Source organism: Theropithecus gelada, chromosome X, assembly GCF_003255815.1.
Source record: "Theropithecus gelada isolate Dixy chromosome X, Tgel_1.0, whole genome shotgun sequence".
In the NCBI taxonomy this organism is placed as follows: Eukaryota; Metazoa; Chordata; class Mammalia; order Primates; family Cercopithecidae; genus Theropithecus; species Theropithecus gelada.
In genome coordinates, this window is record NC_037689.1 from 56,624,681 (window position 1) to 56,644,192 (window position 19,512).

The window sequence follows — 19,512 nt, forward strand, 5'->3', positions numbered from 1 at the left end:
ATGTGTGTTTTCTCTCAATTTTTTTTTTTTTTTTTTTTTTTTTTGAGACGGAGTCTCGCTCTGTCGCCCAAGCTGGAGTGCAGTGGCCGGATCTCAGCTCACTGCAAGCTCCGCCGCCCAAGTTTACGCCATTCTCCTGCCTCAGCCTCCCGAGTAGCTGGGACTACAGGCGCCTGCCACCTCGCCCGGCTAATTTTTTGTATTTTTTAGTAGAGACGGGGTTTCACCGTGTTAGCCAGGATGGTCTTGATCTCCTGACCTCGTGATCCGCCCGTCTCGGCCTCCCAAAGTGCTGGGATTACAGGCTTGAGCCACCGCGCCCGGCCTCAAAGGTATTTTTATAAATGAAAATTAAAGCTCACATCAAATCATGTATTGAATCATGTATTGGGCTTTTAGTCTGCAAGCCCCTTTTCTAAACAGTCCCCTCTCTTTTCATTTCATTGGTTGATACTTTAATCCAAGCTTTGCTTCATAGAATGATGGCTGATAAATTAATTAACATACAATTGACTTCATGTAATTGACTTGTCTAATGGTTGGAGTTATACATCACACATTCTCAGGATAACTATGTTTATTTTCAAAGAGATATACATCTTTAAGGGTACACATTTTGGAATTTGTTTTCAGTTCCTTATCAGAAAAAATAATGCTGCCTTAAGATCACCAGGGAAGCAGTAAAAAAGGGGGAAAAAACTGGATGTAAAAAAAGACTGTTAGTAAATACACCTGCTGCAATTCCTAAGGTAATAGCCCTGTCAGGTAGTAGTATTTATTCATGCTTTAGTTAGAGGTTTAGAAACTGCCATTGTGCTCTGTGAAATGCTTAACACACTGAAAACTTATAATCTGATAAAGCTTTAGCCAAGTTACCTTAAAAATACAGTAAATGCCTCTCAATTTTTATGTAATACAGCAAACACATACCTCTTCTGCATAAGAAAGGAGGATGGTAGAAAGGTTCATGAAACTTTAATGCTCATTTAAAAGTAATAAATCTGTTTACCTGCTGCAAAAAGCATGACCGCAACAGGTCTATAGAAACGCCTTCGAGATCCCACGCAGATAGAAATCAAACCCACCAGGAATGCAATGAGAATGATGGCAGCACCGCCCAGGAGTAAAGCCAGAGTAGCAATCTGCCAATCTGGAAAGAAAAAAGAAATTGTTTTTGAGTGGTAAGTCCTCAAAGAATCAACATAACTATGTTCAGCAGCCTTCACCTTGCAGTGGCTCAACAGATGTGATTTTACCACATGCTAAGCATCCTTTGGCGTTTCAAATGTTTTGCAACAAAAATGAATAGGAAATGTACTTATTCAGAAAAGTCTCCTATGCTAAGCTCAGCAGAGTTTTTAGACCAGGGGTTTGCTAGGATTTTCTTCCAAAGACTCTATTACGCATTCATGTTAAATCAAGTGTCCCCTCCATGACCTATTTTCAATATTATTATGATTTAAATTTTTATTGAGCAATAAAGTTCACAAATCGTAAGTATAGAAAGTAGAGAAGTAGATGAATTTTTATAGATATTTATACACCGTCCAGATTAAAATACAGGACATTTCTATCACCCAGATTGTTTTCTTGCGCCCCTTCCCAGTCAATAATGACCCTCCCACCTGGGCTACTGAGGACATCCGTCACCACAGATTGAGTTTTGCCTATTCTTAAACTTCATACACATGGTATAAACTATTTTGTGTCTGGTTTTTAAGTTTCTCATATTCATCCATGTTGTTGCATGTGACAGTAGTATATTCTTTTTTTATTGCTATTTCTTAGAAAGCCTTCCTTAACCATATAAAAATCTCCAAAGTTTTTATCTGTCTCTCCTCCACTCCCTCTAAAACAACTCCCCATCGAATTAGCATCAGGAATATTGTTTGTTTTTTCCACTTCTTTTTAATTTGATTCTAGTCTCACTGTTGTATTTACCACCACGGGTGTGGGTTCTAAAATTAAGTATTCCCAGGGAGCCAGAATGGACTCTGAATGGCTGCTCAGCCCCTTCATTCATACACGGAAACAGTAAGCATATACTGATCACTTGTTATGTGCAGGCCTCTGTTCTCACACTCTTAGCAACACACAAACCTTATTGAAATGCACTCATTTCTTATAAAACAAAAATGTAGAAATAATATGATGAAAAACTGGCTTATTTTCCATTCATAAGAATGGTAAAATATTCTCTCAAAAGAGACAAAGTGAATCTATGAAAGTACTATACAGGTTGGAAAACATCATATAAAACTATACTATGGAGAGCAGCAGTTGTTTAAAAGCCCCAAGTGCCTCTTCTGGCCCTCAGTTTAATGTAAGTGCAGAAAATGCAAATGGATTTTAATCTATCATTAAATTGCAGTGGATTCTATCCTAAGTCCAGAAGTCATGGTATTTTGATGCTTCCCTCTGAAATTATCCCCCTAGAAAGCTTCCAAAATACACTCTTTGTTACGGTAGGATAAACGATGAGCAGAGGAATTGCCAATACCCTAAGATTTTCTTTTATTTATATTTGTATATCCCTGCCTCAAGCATCCTCTTCCACATCCTCTCCTCCTACGAAATTGTGGATGCTTCACAGGCTCTCAGCTAGAACTTGCACTGCAATCAAGAAACAAACAAGGGGAAAATAGAACAAATCCAAACTTCTTAAAATATAAAGATGAATCACAACAAAGTGGAGAGCATCTTTTTAATGCCATCTATTTGTAACAAAGCGATACAACTTCAAACAAAAGTATATCTGGCTTTTAACTAGAAGTTAAAAGGATAGCCATACTGGGCTTTTTTTATTCCATAACAGTGTGTAGCTTTGAATTAAAAAGCCAAAAAAAAAAAAAAAATAGTCCTTACATTTGAAGTCTCTAAATTTCTTGGGAAAAGTTTATATAAGTGAACAATTATATTGCACTTTGGCATGATGGAAATTCTTCTAAAAACACGTGTGTAAATTGAAATTTCTGAATTAAAAAAGTCAAAGTTTAATTATATAAAAGTGTACAATGAAAAAAATAAAATCCATTCATCCATCCATCCATCCATCCATCCATCCATCCATCCATCCAGTTCCTGGAGAGTTTAAGAAAGCCTATGCCAAATATGTTCTAGTTGGTCTATTTTTTATAGAATGATTATTACTGTTAGCAACTTGTCCTAAATTATTTTACATAAGTAAAAACTTTAAAGCAGTGGCTTCATTTAAATCAAAATGTGACTAAATATCTACCCATATAAAATATCTTAAAATGAAAGCGCAACAGATCGCTTTTTCCTGATAAGCTCTTTCACATAGCTCAACGCGAAAACAAAATGCCACACATTTGACTGTTCACTTTCAGCCATAATTCAAACAGGAATTAATTTTGATCACTTTTCTCTATTTTAAACATCCTCAAAAAATAGCTAAAATACACATGTTGTTTTGCATTTTGTAAAGATAGACTAAGGTAGAAAATGATAAGCAAACTTTCCGTATAAAGGGCCAGATGAGAAATATTTTTGGATTTATGATTTATGGTCTCTGTTGTACCTACTCAACTCTGCACGATAGTGTGAAAGCAGCCATAGACAATGTGTAAACAAGCTGGCTGTGCCCCAATAAAACTTATTTATTTTTTTTGAGACAGAGTCTCACTCTGTCACCCAGGCTGGAGTGCAGTGGCACGATCTCGGCTCACTGCAACCTCCGTCTCCTGAGTTCAAGTGATTCTCATGCCTCAGCCTCCCAAGTAGCAGGGATTACAGGCATGCACCACCACGCCTAGCTAATTTTTGTATTTTTAGTAGAGACCGGGTTCGCCATGTTGGTCAGGCTGGTCTCAAACTCCTGACTTCAAGTGATCCACCCGCCTTGGCCTCCCAAAGTGCTGGGATTATAGGCGTGAGCCACTGGGCCCGGCACCAATAAAACTTAATCTACAAAAACAGGTGGTGGGTTGTTTTGGACTCCATGGCTGAGCTGCTGTTTGCTAACCACTATACTTTATATAGCATTTCAAATGTTGAACGTTTTTCTAGGTAAAGATCTCTTAAACTACAAAACACACAATGAAGTTAATTTAATAAATGAATAATACAGGAGTGCAAAGTGATGCTTAACCAATATAGCGACAGAAAATTCCAAAAAATTCCTAATCGCGTTTTTTACATTTCCTCAATATAGTAATTCTTCATTTCATTTGGAAAATGAGTAAAATGCTATAGTAGCAAGCACCAGGAGAATAAAACTTAGTAAAAGGGACTAGAACCTAATTAGAAAAAGAACCTCCTATAGCATAGGAGATACTTCTAAAATGTAGATAAACGTAACCAGTTCTGGATTCTCTTCTACATGTCCTATGTTTATTTTCGGCACTGAGGTTGTAGCTAATGACAAAGTTACCCTAGATGTAAAGTCAACAAGGAGAAGCATCAGCATTACCACTGTTGTGATATTTCTACCTTTCCTTTGGTTCACAACCAGAGACATGCCTGCTCAAACAGAAAAGTCATTTTATTTTCCAAAAGAAACTAGAAATGGGCCATGACTGCCACTGTTCTGGCCAAAACCTGGGGCTTAGACTGGATTATTGAGACTATATCCCTGGTGAATGGTGCCAAATTTTAGAATTGTTGTCATTATATCCATTTGGAATGATTCACTCAGGCCAGTTGCCCAGAACCAAAACTTTAAACTGCTGATCAGTTTAACCTCAATCAGGAAGCTGAAAAAGTGGTTCGATATGGCTATCATAGTCAAGGAGGTCCGAGGTGCATTTCAAGGTTCAGTGTGGGTACTTTGGAGCTGCAAACAGGGCCTGTGGCGTCATATCTCTTTCAGTAAACAACTAGAATCCATTGTCCAAATAATAGCGCCAGCCTAAGAGGTGAACTAAAATCAGGGACTGTGTAAATCAGCCAGTTACCATTTCCCTCTCTCTTACTGAACAAGACTAAAATATGGGGAGTGAAAAAAAAAAGCAAAAAATATTTTATAGACACCTACTAATGGCCATTAAAATAATAGGCTGGGCTTTATATTGACACAGTTGGACAGATATTTACTTACCATCCGAAGTCCAATACTAGATTTAGCAAGAATATATACATAAGACTTGGACAATTTTACAGTAATATTGTAAGTGACCAGAAAACTTGTTCTACCCTGACTTTTCCACTAAAAGATTTGCATGCCACAAATACTTGCTAACCTACACTCAGTGTTTGCAAAACAAATTAAAATTTCACAAAATTCTCTGTTTCCAGCACCATTTATTCAAAAAAGTCATGCATTTTAAGTTTTCACAATCAGTTAATTTCTGTGTCAGTCTTAGTTGTCCAATTATAGCCTTCACGGTATTTGGTCAGATGAGGTGTTAAGAGTCTGTAAAGATTTATTACTCCGCATTAGTTTTCTACTTTTCTATAAATAATATACCAATACTATAGTGGAACAGTAAACACAAACCAGACCTGCAGAACATCAATGACCATGGTGCTGTTTTACAAATTGCAGTGCTCTGCACAATTAAAACGGGCCATTGTTCAATGTCAGGCCAGCTGATTGGAAATCTGAGTTTGATTTCTGAGCCCACAGAGAACAGGTGAAATCAGTTTTGAGGAAATAACATACATCCTTGGTTGATAAACTGGTGAGGGCTCGAATGGGCCGGGAGGCATGTTTTGGACCTGAAGACCAAACCTGAAATCAGGCTGCCATGTTACGTGTCAGGTTCTCTCGAGAGAATTTTGGCAAAATTGACACAGTGACACACTGGGAGCATTCAAACTGCACCCAAAGAAGTGGAAGCTCAAAATAAGTGTATCCTTCTCTACTAGTGTTTTCTATAACAGAAAAAAATTAAAGTAAAATGAAAAAAAAAAAAAAAAACTCCAGGAAAATATATACGCATAATGGTATATTCCTCTGGCAGTTACAGGATAAAAATCAGGCAGTCCCTATATACTACACCATCGAGTTCAACATTAAGATGCAACTCAGGAACTGATTTCAAGTCCTCTTTCAAGGTATTTTTATTAGGTGGCATCAGAGTTTCCAAAGTCTATAAATGGTTTAGTATTCTGCAGAATTGTGCTGACTTACTTTAGCAGTGTAACATATGAGACTGGTCTGAAATCGCCACTGCATTATGAAAATTCTATGGACCACGTTATAATTGTCCAATTGGAGAATTGTCATTCCCTTGGGGAATTCATGATCAAAAGTCACTTCCAATTTTCAGAAAAGACAAAATGTTAACGAGGATATGTTTTCCATATTTTCCAGCCAAGGGCAACGCACAAAACCAGTTCCTAAAGCTTTCTGCCTCCGCTCACCTCATTTAGAAAAATTTCACTTGTCAAACACTCGCTAATTTATTTGCCTCTGTAGCTATTGGTTATATGCTGAGATTCATTCTACTATATGTAAATCCCTGAGCACACAATGGCTATTTCCTTTAGAAAATTAGATATAATTAAAAAGCAATGGAAAAATACGTTTTTAACCTTAGAAACAGAAGTCCTACTGTTTAGGTGGGTAGTATTTCCCTCAATGTATTCTGTTGTTTTTATAGATGATTCTCCCTTTTCTATAATTCTCATCACAAATTAAAACAGATTTTTAAATCACGTTCTCATTTGTCAGCCTGGCACTTGTATTTTCATTTTTGAATGCCTCCAAAAGGAAATTATATTATCCAAAATGATATCTATAACTGTAATAAAATAATTCGCTAGACAAGTTAGAACAGTGATTTTTCCCTATCATCTTGAATTACAAGTTATATACAAATTCTTCCTAATTCACCCACAGAGACTGGATTATTTTCGCTCATTCCCATCAAACATTCAGCTTTTCTAAATACTTGTATTCATTTGTAGGACATATTTATAGCAAAACATTTAAATTATATTGTTGAGAACTTAGTTAAGTTAGTATTGCTAATCCCATTCTATCATCAGAAACTGGAAATAGTGGGATGGTTTAGTACTAAAGGCAAAAAAAAAAAAAGCTCAGATACAGAAGAATATTTCAAACTCACATTCCCTAAATTATCCATCTATTCACCAAAGACTATGTCTTTTTGCCAACTAGCTCACTTTGTCAGAAATGATGGCATTTAATTATTTTCACCAAATGTAACTAAAGAATTTTTCTTAATATTAATGCTACATATATCTGAGTTTAGATAGGAAGGCTGTATCCTCACATACAAAGAATGGAATGCTATTTTGTGTAGAAATATAAACTTAGCCTAACTACTTCTAAAGGTATCAAATGATCTACTTAACTTTTAAAAGTTAGTCTGCATGTGACTAATGAAGTGGAAAACTGAAACCGTTACTGAGGCAGTTTAAATCTTGGTTTATCGGCTAAGTTGCATTCTGACCTAAATTTGTCGATACTGCATTAATTTTCCACCACTCTGTGATGTAGACACAAAGAAAAGCAGCCAAATGAATTCTGATTCTAATTTCAATAATTAAAATGATCACTTCTTTTATTAAAACAACTGATATCAAAACTATAATTTTTCTTGGGCAAAGAAATATTTCTTTGTATATGAGGATACAGCCTTTCTATCCAATATAAGGCAAGTAACTATTTGTATTTTATACATTTACAATATAAATACTATGTGTGTTGTGACACACAAAACAAAATAGATGTTTGCAAAAGCAACTATGTTAGGTATCCATAGTAGTAATCAGGCTGGCAACAATTTGATTTTGAATACTACCCTTTAGGCCCATTCACAGATACAGACTGCCTCCAAAGTATGGTGCTAACCTGATTTTAAACTACAGACATAAATGACCCCAGGTAATCATCCAAACAGATGATGCAATTACCCTAATGACCAAAATGCATGTTAATTTTGCCAAATTTTGGAAAATCTCAGTTGTCCAAAATGCCAGACGGGTTACTAGTGTTTAACAATGACAATTTCATTCAAGATCTTGGAGCTGTTTTATGTTGATGTTAGAAAAAAGAAAATACACATACTTTTTATTTTTAACAAATAAAGGAACATTTTAGCTGCTTCATAGAATTCTATCTTAGACAATTCAGTGGAAATGTAATTAATAATCTAAACACAGTAACATATGGTGTTGTTTCCTCAAATAAAACCATTTGAATACAGTATTTAGCAAAGAGCCTTGCTGTGAAGGCAAGTTCCAGTATGTGGACAAAAAGAAAGACACTATCAGCTCTAATGACTGCTGTTTCTTACCATACACCATCTTTGAAAGCTTTCATTAGCATTTGATGGTAACTAGTGTTATCTAACAGGTACTGGTATTTTTCAATAATAATTTCTAATCATGGTATTTTTACCAAGTTGTGATGACTTTGGTGTTTTGAACATTGTTCTTTTTTCACTCTTTGAATAAAAACCGAATTAGGTTACAACTAGGAAAACTTGATTATTTTGAAAAGCACAAAGAAAACCTACTACTCCAGGATTAGGAGTGGGTGAAACTTCCTCTAAGCAACTAAAGTTACTGTGATGGGTTTAGGGGAGCTAAGAATAATCAAAGAGTAGAATGAAGAAAGCCAGACAGCCAGCCACGATGAGTATTAAGATATCCCTTTAGTAAATACAGAGGAATAAAACTGGCAAAGCTAGTACTCCCACCAGCTCCTTCTTAATGCCCCGCTGCAGAAATAGAACCTTTGTTTCCTCCTTCACAGCACTTTGCACATTTATTTAATTATTAATAATTTGTTTAAAACACACCATTTGTTTCACTCATCATTTTATTCTCACTACCTTCCACAAGGCCTGGAACACAGACTAACTGGCTGACTTTGTATCAGAATAATGTCTACCCCCTGCTAGAAAATCAATGACTATGTTTCAATGAAGTTAACTCATTGAGTACAAGTGAGAAGATGGAAAAATAGAGGGAAGCACTCGAATGTACCTCCCTTTAAGTTTCCCAGAGGAGCTAAGAATAGATTCTAGGCTTCATTCACAGAGCATCATGGCAGCATTCTGGTGAATATTTGGTTTAGGGACCTTAAACATGATGGCAATAAAATCTTCTTTGATGAAAATTTGAGTTATTTTGTGTCTGTCCCTTTTTATGTACAGAGAATAAGTAATTCAGGGGTCTCAACTTCTTTTTTTTAACATTGTTTTGCCTAATAAACATACATTTTGAACAGAAAGCATAAATATTTGTGATCTTTTGAAACATGGCTCATTAAAATATCATTTTAAACCTCATAACAGTCAATAAGCGGATAGAGACAAAGGTAATATAGATATTTTTTTCCCGGTTCTTTGGAAGAGCATGGATGTTTCGTTATACATTTTTAAGTGAGAGTCCTTGGTGTTCATGATTAGAATAGAAAATTGATGATCTACAAGTGTCCCCAAATCACACATAAACCTAAGAGTAAAAATGTTAAGGAAAGGTGTCTTTGTCTAATTTTCAAGGGAGGTGAACCAATAGTTTGAAAAGATTAGTAAAATTTAACTGTCAGTGCCTTTAATGTGAGAGGTTGCAATTCTGCTGAAAGAACATTCAATCATTTTTGATAAATTAATACATATTTTTAATAAAGCCAGAATGCAATTAAGTTATTGAATGAAAAATTAATATTCATTTAATCAATTTAAGAAACTTAACATAGCTGACTTCCACATAATTTTGGGAACTCTTATTCAATTTAAAATTAAGCTATTGTTAGCCAAGCCGAGAGCCAAATCAGGAAGGGAATCCCATTTGCAATTGCCACAAAAAAATAAAAATAAAATAAAATATCTAGGAATGCGGCTAACCAGGGGGGAGAAATATCTATAGGGATAATTATAAAACACTGCTCAAATAAAGCACAGAAGACACAAACAAATGGAAAAACATTCCATGCTCATGGATAGGAAGAATCAATAGCATTAACATGGCCATACTGCCCAAAGGAATCTACAGATTCAATGCTATTCCTATCAAATTACCTATGGCATTCTTCACATAACTAGAAAACCTATTTTCAAATTCATATGGAACCAAAAAAAGAGCCCGAATAGCAAAGGCAATCCTATACAAAAAGAACAAAGTTGGTGGCATCACATTACCTGACTTCAAACTATACAACAGGGCTACAGTAACTAAAACAGCATGGTACTAGTAGTACAAAAACAGGCATATAGACCAATGGAACAGAACAGAGAGCCCAGAAATAAGGCTGCACACCTACAACCATGTGAACTTTGACAAAATTGACAAAAACAAGCAATGGAGAAAAGACTCCCTATTCAACAAATGATGCTGGGATAACTGGCTAGGCATATACAGAAGATTGACCCCTTTCTTATACCACATACAAAATCAATTCAAGGTGGGTTAAAGATTTAAATGTAAAACCCAAAACCATAAACTATAAACTACATTGTCAAACCTAGAAGACAAGGTAGGCAATACCATCCTGGACACAGGAATGGACAGAGATTTCATAACAAAGACACCAAAAGCAATTGCAACAAAAGCAATAATTGAAAAATTGGATCAATTAAAGTTAAGAGTTTCTGCACAGCAAAAGCAACTATCAACAGAGTACACAACCTACAGAATGGGATAAAATATTTGCAAGCTATACATCTGACAAAGGTCTAATAGCCAGCATCTGTAAAGAACTTAAACGAATTTACAAGAGAAAAATAAACAACCCCATTAAGAATGGGCAAATGACATGAACAGACGCTTTTCAAAAGAAGACATACATGTGTCCAACAGGCATATGAATAAAAAGCTCAACATCACTGATATTAGAGAAATGCAAATCACAACCACAATGAGATACCATCTCACCCCATGGAGAATGGCTTCTATTAAAAAGTCAAAAAACTAACAGATGCTGGTAAGGTTTTGGATAAAAGGGAACACTTATACACAGTTAGTGGGAATGTATGTTAGTTTAACCATTGTAGAAAGCAGTACGGCGATTTCTCAAAGACCTAAAACAAGAACTACCATTCAACCCAGCAATCCCATTGCCGGCTATACGCCCAAAAGAACAGAAATTGTTCTACCATAAAGACACATGCAGGAGAATGTTCTCTGCAGCACAACTCACAATAGCAGACTTGGAATCAATTTAAATGTCAATCAATGACAGATGGGGTGAAGAAAGTGTGGTGCATATACACCATGGAATACTATGCAGCCAGAAAACAAAAACAAAAACAAAAACAAAAAACAAGGTCATGCATATTGTGGGAACATGGAAGGAGCTGTAGGCTATTATCCTTAGCACACTAACGCAGGAACAGAAAACCAAATACAGCATGTTCTCAGTTATTAGTGGGAGTTAAATCATGAGAACTCATGAACACAAAGAAGGGAATAACAGACACTGCAGTCAACTTGAGGGTTGAGGGTGGGAGGAGGGAGAGGATCAGGAAAAATAATAACTCTTGGGTACTAGGCTTAATACCTGTACAAGAAACGCCAGTGACATGAGTTTACCTACATAACAAACCTGCACATGTCCCCTGAACCTAAAATAAAAGTTAAAACAAATTAAGCTTTTTCAAATTGTTTTTGAGATGGAGTCTTGCTCTGCCGCCCAGGCTGGAGTACAGTGGCACGATCTTGGATCACTGCAACGTCTGCCTCCCAGGTTCAAATTATTTTCCTGTTCCTGCCTCAGCCTCCTGAGTAGCTGGGACTACAGGTGCCCGCAACCACGCCCAGCCAATTTTTTGTTTTTTTAGTGGAGACAGAGTTTCAACATGTTGGTCAGGCTGGTCTCGAACTCCTGACCTCATGATTCACCCACCTCGGCCTCCCAAAGTGCTGGGATTACAGGCGTGAGCCACCGTGCCCAGCCAAGCCGTTGTTTTAACGTACCCCATCATGGAGAAACTTAAAGTAGAGGTGTTTATTTTTGAGCACTAGTCATGGTTAAAATGTAAATTTGATGGTAATAAACATCTGAAATGTACTTATCAACACATATAATTCTATTTTCAGACTTTAATTCTATGTGAATTCAAATCATGGATGATAATCTTACAAAAAGTGGGCAGCTATTTCACATGCAGTCCTTCACCTCTTCATCCAAACTGCCATACATGACATCATTCAACAATCCTTCAAACACCAACTGACAGTTACCTACAATATTACAGAACATTTTAAAAACCAACCCTCCAAAAATACTATGGCAAAATGTATCCTCTCTATTGAGTCTTTAACATTGTATCCTTCCTCATTTTCCTTAATCATGTAATAAATGTGATTAGACTGGGTTATGTTAAAAATCTTGTCTATTTTAAACATGTTACAACTCTGTGATTCAATACATGGACAGTAGTCAAGAGAAGAGTTATGTTATTAAAACAAAGGAAAAGGAAACAAACAAAAAGTAACTCTAACTCCAACACTTCTCTGGCACTATAAAACTTGGCTCCTGTCTGGAATCTTAATGTTTTAGCGTTCATGTACCAAGCATATCATCAGATGCATTCACAACTTTCTAAAAAAAGAGTAAAATCTTATCATACAACATAAAGTAGCAAATTACAGTCCAGATTCATAATCGGTTTGAGCCTTGGTTGTGTGAGACTAAACCAAAGATTCCGGAAGGTTTTATATGTATCTCTCTGTTTGTGGAAAAGTTACGTTCTTGAGTTCATTCCCTCTCCTATCCAAAGTACAAGTAACCAGTCATGAAAGCCATACGCTGGCTGAGGGAAGTTTCTGTCCCAGTCAGACATTATTTATATAATCAATTCAAAGTTCTTAAGTACAGAAGCTACAAAGCACAGACAAGCTGGTTGGCTATTTGTTGTTGTTGTTCTTCAAAGGCAATAAAGAACGCAGATTTGCATTTAGACTCAGCGTCAGACTGTATGCTCCAAACATAGCCCAACAGCAACTCCTATCCCACATTCTCTTCTACAACGTGACCTTGCCACTGCTCCATCAAAAGGTGGCATTCAATTGTCCTTCCCTTAAATCCAAGCTGGCCATATGGCTCCTTTGTAACCAACTGAATGTGGTAGAAGAGATGTGTGATTTCTCAGCCTAGTTCGGAGAGTCTGGCTCTTTTATGACTCTTGCCCTGCGGGACTCACTTCGTTTGTAAGAATTCCAACTATCCTAAGACCACAATGCTAGAAAGGCCACCTGTAGGCATTCCAGGGAGAGTCACAGCTTTGCTCAGTATCTCACGGCTTTCCCCACCAAGGTGCCAAACCTGTGAGTGAAATCATTTGGAAAATGACCCTACAGTTCCAGACGTTTCGGTTCCTAGCCATTCAAGCTATCTTCAGCAAGGGCTCCAGACATCCATCCTCATTATGTCCTATCTGAATTCCTGACCCACAGAATTCATGAGTATAATAAAATGGCTATTTTATACGACTAACTTGTGTTGTGGTTAGTTTCCCGGCATTAGCAACTGGAATACTCTTGGTAAGAATCTGTCTTTACCACCAGTTAATTGAGACCTTGGTAATCTTAACAAAAATCCAAAGTTTCCTCAATAATATATACAGATAACTTTAGCTACCTTGCAAGTTTATTGTGACATTGGGGATAACTGAGGTGTCTGGCCTGTAATAGTACTGAATAAAAGGATAATAGATTTGTGATCAACCAAGAGCATTGTTACATGCTAGGTAATGTATATCAAAATTTAAATTTAAAATTAACAAGGCACTTCATTATGCAATGCATTATGCAATGCAGAGACTTTACTCCTTAAAGGGGAAAAATCTTCAATTATTGAAAAAAGTATCACTGGGTTTTACTGAATATATAACCAGGAAGAAACATAACACTAACAAACAGACACTTTCCTATATTTAATCTTTATGATAAACCAGACATTAAGTTGTATGAGGTCACATGATTGGTAAGTGGCCAAGTTCAGGTCAGTTAGAATCCAGTGTCTCGTGAATTCTCCAAAATACTACTCTACTGTGACACAGAATTACATTATAATTTAGCATAGCTCACATGGAAGTTTGTTGTGGTATTTATTTATTTATTCAGTTAGTTATTTGGGGGTAGACCTCAGAACCAGAAGAGGTTCAGGGAGCTCCCTGCTGTGGTATTTAGGTTAGGTATTCCAGAGACATATTTTGAAGCGTCTATATCCCTTTCACTAACATGTCTAGTAGCACTGACTATACCTATGGTCTCTGTAAGCGGTCTTACTATTAAACAAAAACTTGCAGGAAATTTCTTGAAATGTATTCCCGACAGCAGGTGAAATCTATTGCTTGAGATATGCTTTTGTTTGTTTTTGTTTGGTTTTGAAATGTTTTATTAAAGGCCAGGCTTTTCCCACACCCATCAAATCCCTTAGCTGCCAAGACTCATCTAAGTGGCTCCCTGGGGGATTATAATCCTTCTAAGAATGTGAGCAAAAGAGAAATTATATCTGTTCACAAATTAAAATGTCCTTTGTAAAAGTAAATCTAATGAACTTGAAAATCTAAAAGACATTAACAGAAAGCCATCAGGAATATCTTGAAATAAGTTATACTTGGTTTTCTCTGGCTTATCAGTAGAGAAAGTTTTGGTGCTCTCTGGTACTCCTAACTGTCCACCCGTCTATGCTGCCTAGGTTAAAGAAAACTGCATTCATTCTTCTTATGTTCTTTTCAAGGAAGTTAGAAGTGGGTATAACGACGGTGACTTCCAGGCTTGCTGGGCTATTTGTAAAAATGCATCAATACCAACACATTTCAAGCAACAAGCTGAACCTTCCGTGGAGCAAATCACATTGTGAGGTTTCCTAATGAAACTGTGTTTTTGAATTAAGGAATAAATGCAAAATATGAACAGATGAAACATGTTTGAACTCAGAATCACTATATCTCAGATTTGCTAAGATTTGCAGGTGGTTAGGCAGTTCCATTTATCTTTAACACCTAAGATAGGCTTTCTTATAAATTCCTTTTAAAGTAGCTTTTTATACTGAAGTTAAAAAAAGATCTACATATAAAGCACTCAAAAAAGAATTTCTTGTCAATTAGAAATAATAATATTCACCTGTGATTAGCATACGGTATACTGCCATTTCAAAACTACCAGTGACTCATGTTACAAATGCAGCTATTTTTAGGATAGTATGTGAATGATGTTAACAATATCCCTTGAAAAAGGTACTATTTGATCAAGTATTTTGTGGATGAAAAAACAGAAAAAATGGATTTGTTATATCCCTAAATTACTGTTAGTAAAAGTGTTCATTTGGCCATCTGTATGTCCTTGCTTTTTGCTTAGTCAACAAATTGCAGACACCAAAAAGCAATATGCTTTATATGAAATAGCTATGTATTTACACATTTTAAAGAAGAAATGTAAAGTCTCCTTAGAGGTTATACAGCACATTTGATATCAAATTTAGGGCACCAGCATTCTGTATACACTTGTGCCTTTCCTATTTACACTAAGGATTCTTGTAATTGCTGTGAAACCCTAGCAACTATGTCCTAGAAATAAAGTTAGCAAACTAAATGTGACTAAGCAGAAGTGTAAAATATTACTATAATTTGTGTAAGACTTAAGGTTTATTAAAAGGTTCCCCAAAACAGTACTGGGGAAAACTATCCTAAGAAAGAATTCTGTGGCCGGCAGCCATGTGAGTACTGCGTATTCTAAACTTCCTAACAAGCACACTTTATTATTTTTTTTTCTTTCCACCATTAATCACAGTCAATTAGCCGCTTTCTCATATGTCTTTTTGGAACACTTAGAACTTAAGATGAGTGCCTCAACTGTCCTCCATACATTGAATTGGGACACCAGAGAAAAGCATTACGGCTGACTGACAACCGGATTACTGGTTCGTACTAGAAGAGCTGACGCAACCTTCAATACACCAGAACACAAGAGGCATGGTTCTACTTTTGCTTAAAATCATAAAACAGGTTAGAAACAGCAAACGATGCACATTTGGTACCAAAATTAAAATGCAAGTTTAAAAATAATGGCTTAGGGGAAAGTTTCAGTGGAAACTGGGTCTAAGTAGGGCATACTATTGTGAGTAGAAACATTCCTGAAATGCTCCTTCAGTAAATACAGGCCTGCCTTTTCACAGCAGTTTTAATTCTAATTAAGACAAACATTTTTAATTAAGCCTTAAATATCCTGGTGAAGGCCCTTCAGTAAAGTTGTCCTTGGTGGTTCCTCCCAAGGTAATTTATTTTGAGAGACAAAGATGTGGATCTCTTAAAATCTTCACAGAAGACATTTCCCTCCCTGTTTTCTGCTACTCCACACAGCAAACAGAATGAAAAAAGCTGCTTGCCCTTTGGAACAGACAAGAAAAGCACTGCTGGTTTTGATTCGGGCATTCCCCTTCCTTTCAAAACACTGGTGGAGAGAAGCTTCAGGTTCACATAACACAAGAAAGCACATTTTGTAAAGTGGGGACACAGAGCAATTTTCCATATCTTGTTTCCTTTCCTCCACCCCCGCCCTGCGTCCCACCATCACCGTAGAGAGCAAAAAATGAACTGCTATTATATATACAGAAAGTCAAGAACTTGTTCCAGAAAACCTCTAACAAAACCATCTCTACTTTTTACCCATTTGCTTATGAATTCTACTTTATCTGGGCTGAAAACTATTTTTTAAGGCAAGATAAGATGAAAGCTGATTTTCAGAAACACACATAGAAATATACACTGGGCTATGACTTTCAGCAAGGGGGTAGAATAAACGGGGAAAAATCCCAAACTGGGCCTGCCTTTGATTTGTACTTTGCAGAGTGATATTACCGCTATATTTGCATTAGGCTTGTGTCTCCATACTTCCTTGACTAGAGAGGAAAAAAGCTGAGATAAATGGGTATGGAGGCAATTAAGAAAAGGTTAGCAAACACTGTATGTTGCTCTACAAACTCGAGCTGGCTTCTCCCCATTCCCTACATTCCTGGCCAAGAAAAATGGATAGTGGCCTAAAAAGCAAATGTGAGTTGAAACTGGTTTCTCTAACCTATCTGAAAAGTCTTTATGCAATCAGGGGGCTATTATTTCAGGAGACAGAGAGAGGGGCAAAACATTCACGTTGCTAAGGAGACGTGCAGAAGCTGTCATTCCTACATAAATTTTATTATTGAAGAGGGGAAAGGAGATATTTTCGCCAAAGTTTATTTGGATCCCCTGGTTACCGAAGAAAGAAATTCTGCCGATTTATTTTATCTTTAGTTGTAAACAGCCAACCCTGAAAGAACTGAAGGACCTAAATGTTGACCTCCTGCTGCCAACCAGTTCCCTCCACAGTGAATTAACCAACAAAGAGGAAACCCTTCAATGGGAATTTTGAGGTAGTGTCAAAGAAAAAGCCTTTTTTAAACACAAAATTAAATTTACAGAAGAAACTTACTCAAATGAACTAATCTGTGTTATAACAGGAAGCCAAAGACAAAGGAAAATCAGATTTTTGTGGCTTTTTGTGCTATTTCAACTTTGTTACAACTTGAAACGTTTCCAGGAAAGCTTTATAAATAGTCCCGAGAAGACATGAAACTGGAAGGAATGTAATGAGTTTCTCAGGTGTCTATGTGTGTGTGTGGGTGTGTGTGAGTGTGTGTGTGTGTGTGTGTGAGAGAGAGAGAGAGAGAGAGAGAAAGAAAGAAAACCGCCGGCAGGTCCTCTCCCTTTATTCCCCTTTCTCTGCGCTGACACCAGCAGTTGAAGAATCAAAATTAGAAAGGAAGGGGTTTGTAGCAAGAAATCATAAGTTGACAGATTTCTGCTAAGGGCATAACTGGGGCGCCAGGGAAGGCAACTGGAGGGTCAGGGAGGGCGTAAAGCAGTAAAGCCCCCTGGGACTGGTAACCTCAGTAGCTACCTTATTCTCCACTTACCACCCCCATCTTATCCATTTGCAGCTTTCAGCGCTGGCGGAATAAAGCACAACTTTCTAGGCATCTGTGAGTAGCTCATGGAGAAAAGAAAGGCCTGGAGGAGAGAAGAGTTACTCAGAGTGGCAGAGAAAGAAAGGCAACTCGCAGTCAACGGCGGCGTCACCAAAAAAGGAAAGGAAAATAAGCCTGTCCCTCTCCCAACTCTTCATATCCATCAAAAACGTAAGGAAATAAAATCCAAACGGAAATACATTGGTGAAAACGCAGATAAGGGGGAGTGAAACCGGCAGAAATGTGAACACTAGGCAAATTCGTCCTCGAGAGAGGAGGGAAAAAAGAGTGGGGAAGACCGAACAGAGAACCCCCGCAGCATCTCGGTGGAGTTGGGGAGTTTTTGCCTGCTTCTTTTTTAACGGGGGTGTGGAAGGCGTCGCATTTTTTACACAGCCACATGGCTCTCGCCTCAAATGATAACAAATACCCAAAATAGCGTACGTGTTACTCCAGAACAGGAGGAATGGCCACGGGGGAGGGAGAGGGCGTGGGCTGTCGCTTTAGGTTTGGCGACCAGGGATGTGGAGGGAAGAGGGGTGGAGGCCAGGAAGGTGGCTGGAGCCCCAGGATCCGAGAAGGGCCTGGACGGGGTGGGACGGGCCAGGGCAGGGAACGCGGGGAGGTGGGGACAGGTGGTGACTGTCCTGGCAGTGGGACGCGAGGCAGTCCGGGGCGGGAGGCAGGGGTCGCGGCGCGCCGGGCCCTCACCGCTGCTGAGCGTGGACTCGCAGTGCCAGATGTCCAAGCTGGCGGGTTTCCGGCAGGACTCCCACAACGACAGGTAGTACTGGTGGTCAGCCGTGACCCAGGCCGGGCTCAGCACCGCCCCCAGGTCCAGACACAGCGCCAGAAAGATGCACACCAGCCCGACGAGCTTCAAGGGGGTCAGCACCGACACGCGCACCTCCTCCATGCCGCTGCCCGCCGAAGCCATTCCTGGGAGCCGCTGTCTACTGCCCCGCCGCAGGCGAGGACGCCAGGCGGGTCCGGAGAGCCGGGAGCCGGACCTCTCAAGGGGGGAAGCCGCCGAGCCGCCACGCGCGGGGACTCGCTCCCTCTGGGCTCTGCGCGCCCCCTGCCGCGCGGCCAAGGTGGGTCTGCGGAGGCGGCCGGCCGGGTGGGGGTCGTCGGCAGCCGCAGCGACGTCGATTCCACCCCGGACCTTCGCTGCCGGCCCTGCGCCGCGCTCTGCCCGCGCCCGCGCCCGCTCCGCCCGGCTCGGCCGGGCTCGCTCCGCCCCGGCCCCTCCCCGGGCTGCGGGAGGCGGTGCCGAACGGGGAGGGGCGGAGGGCCAGCACTTAGTAGCTTAGGCTCCAGTTCCCAGTGCCGGAGGCTCGCGCCTGTCCCGCCCCTACCCCGCCTCTGGCCCGCGGGCGGAGCCCGGTGCCAGCCCGCGCCCCCAAGCGCGCGGCAGTTCCTTGAAGCAGCCCCGCGCCCCGCCCGGCCCTCGCCCGACCCTGGCCCGGCCCCCAGCCTCGCTGGCTCCAGGTCGCCGGGCTCTCCCCCTTCGCCCAGTCACGTGGGTTTCCTTTTCTTAGGGAGCAAGAGTGGGCCGTTTTCTAGAAGGCGCCAGAAGTGGATTCCTAGGTTTCCTAAGCTGTGCCTCTTGGAGCAAGGACAGGTCC

At 39.1% G+C, this 19,512-nt stretch overlaps 1 protein-coding gene across 1 annotated transcript in view; it reads right to left on the reverse strand.

Annotated features, from left to right (window-relative positions):
• Positions 1-19,274, reverse strand: part of TMEM47 (transmembrane protein 47) — a 31,164-nt gene extending 11,890 nt beyond the window's left edge. The window contains exons 1-2 of the mRNA XM_025373280.1: positions 18,596-19,274; positions 1,010-1,150 (exon numbers count right to left, since the gene is read on the reverse strand). Coding sequence (XP_025229065.1) covers positions 1,010-1,150; positions 18,596-18,821 — 367 coding nt within the window. The 5' untranslated portion in view covers positions 18,822-19,274. The remainder of the gene's footprint in view (positions 1-1,009; positions 1,151-18,595) is intronic.
• Positions 19,275-19,512: the final 238 nt, after the last annotated feature.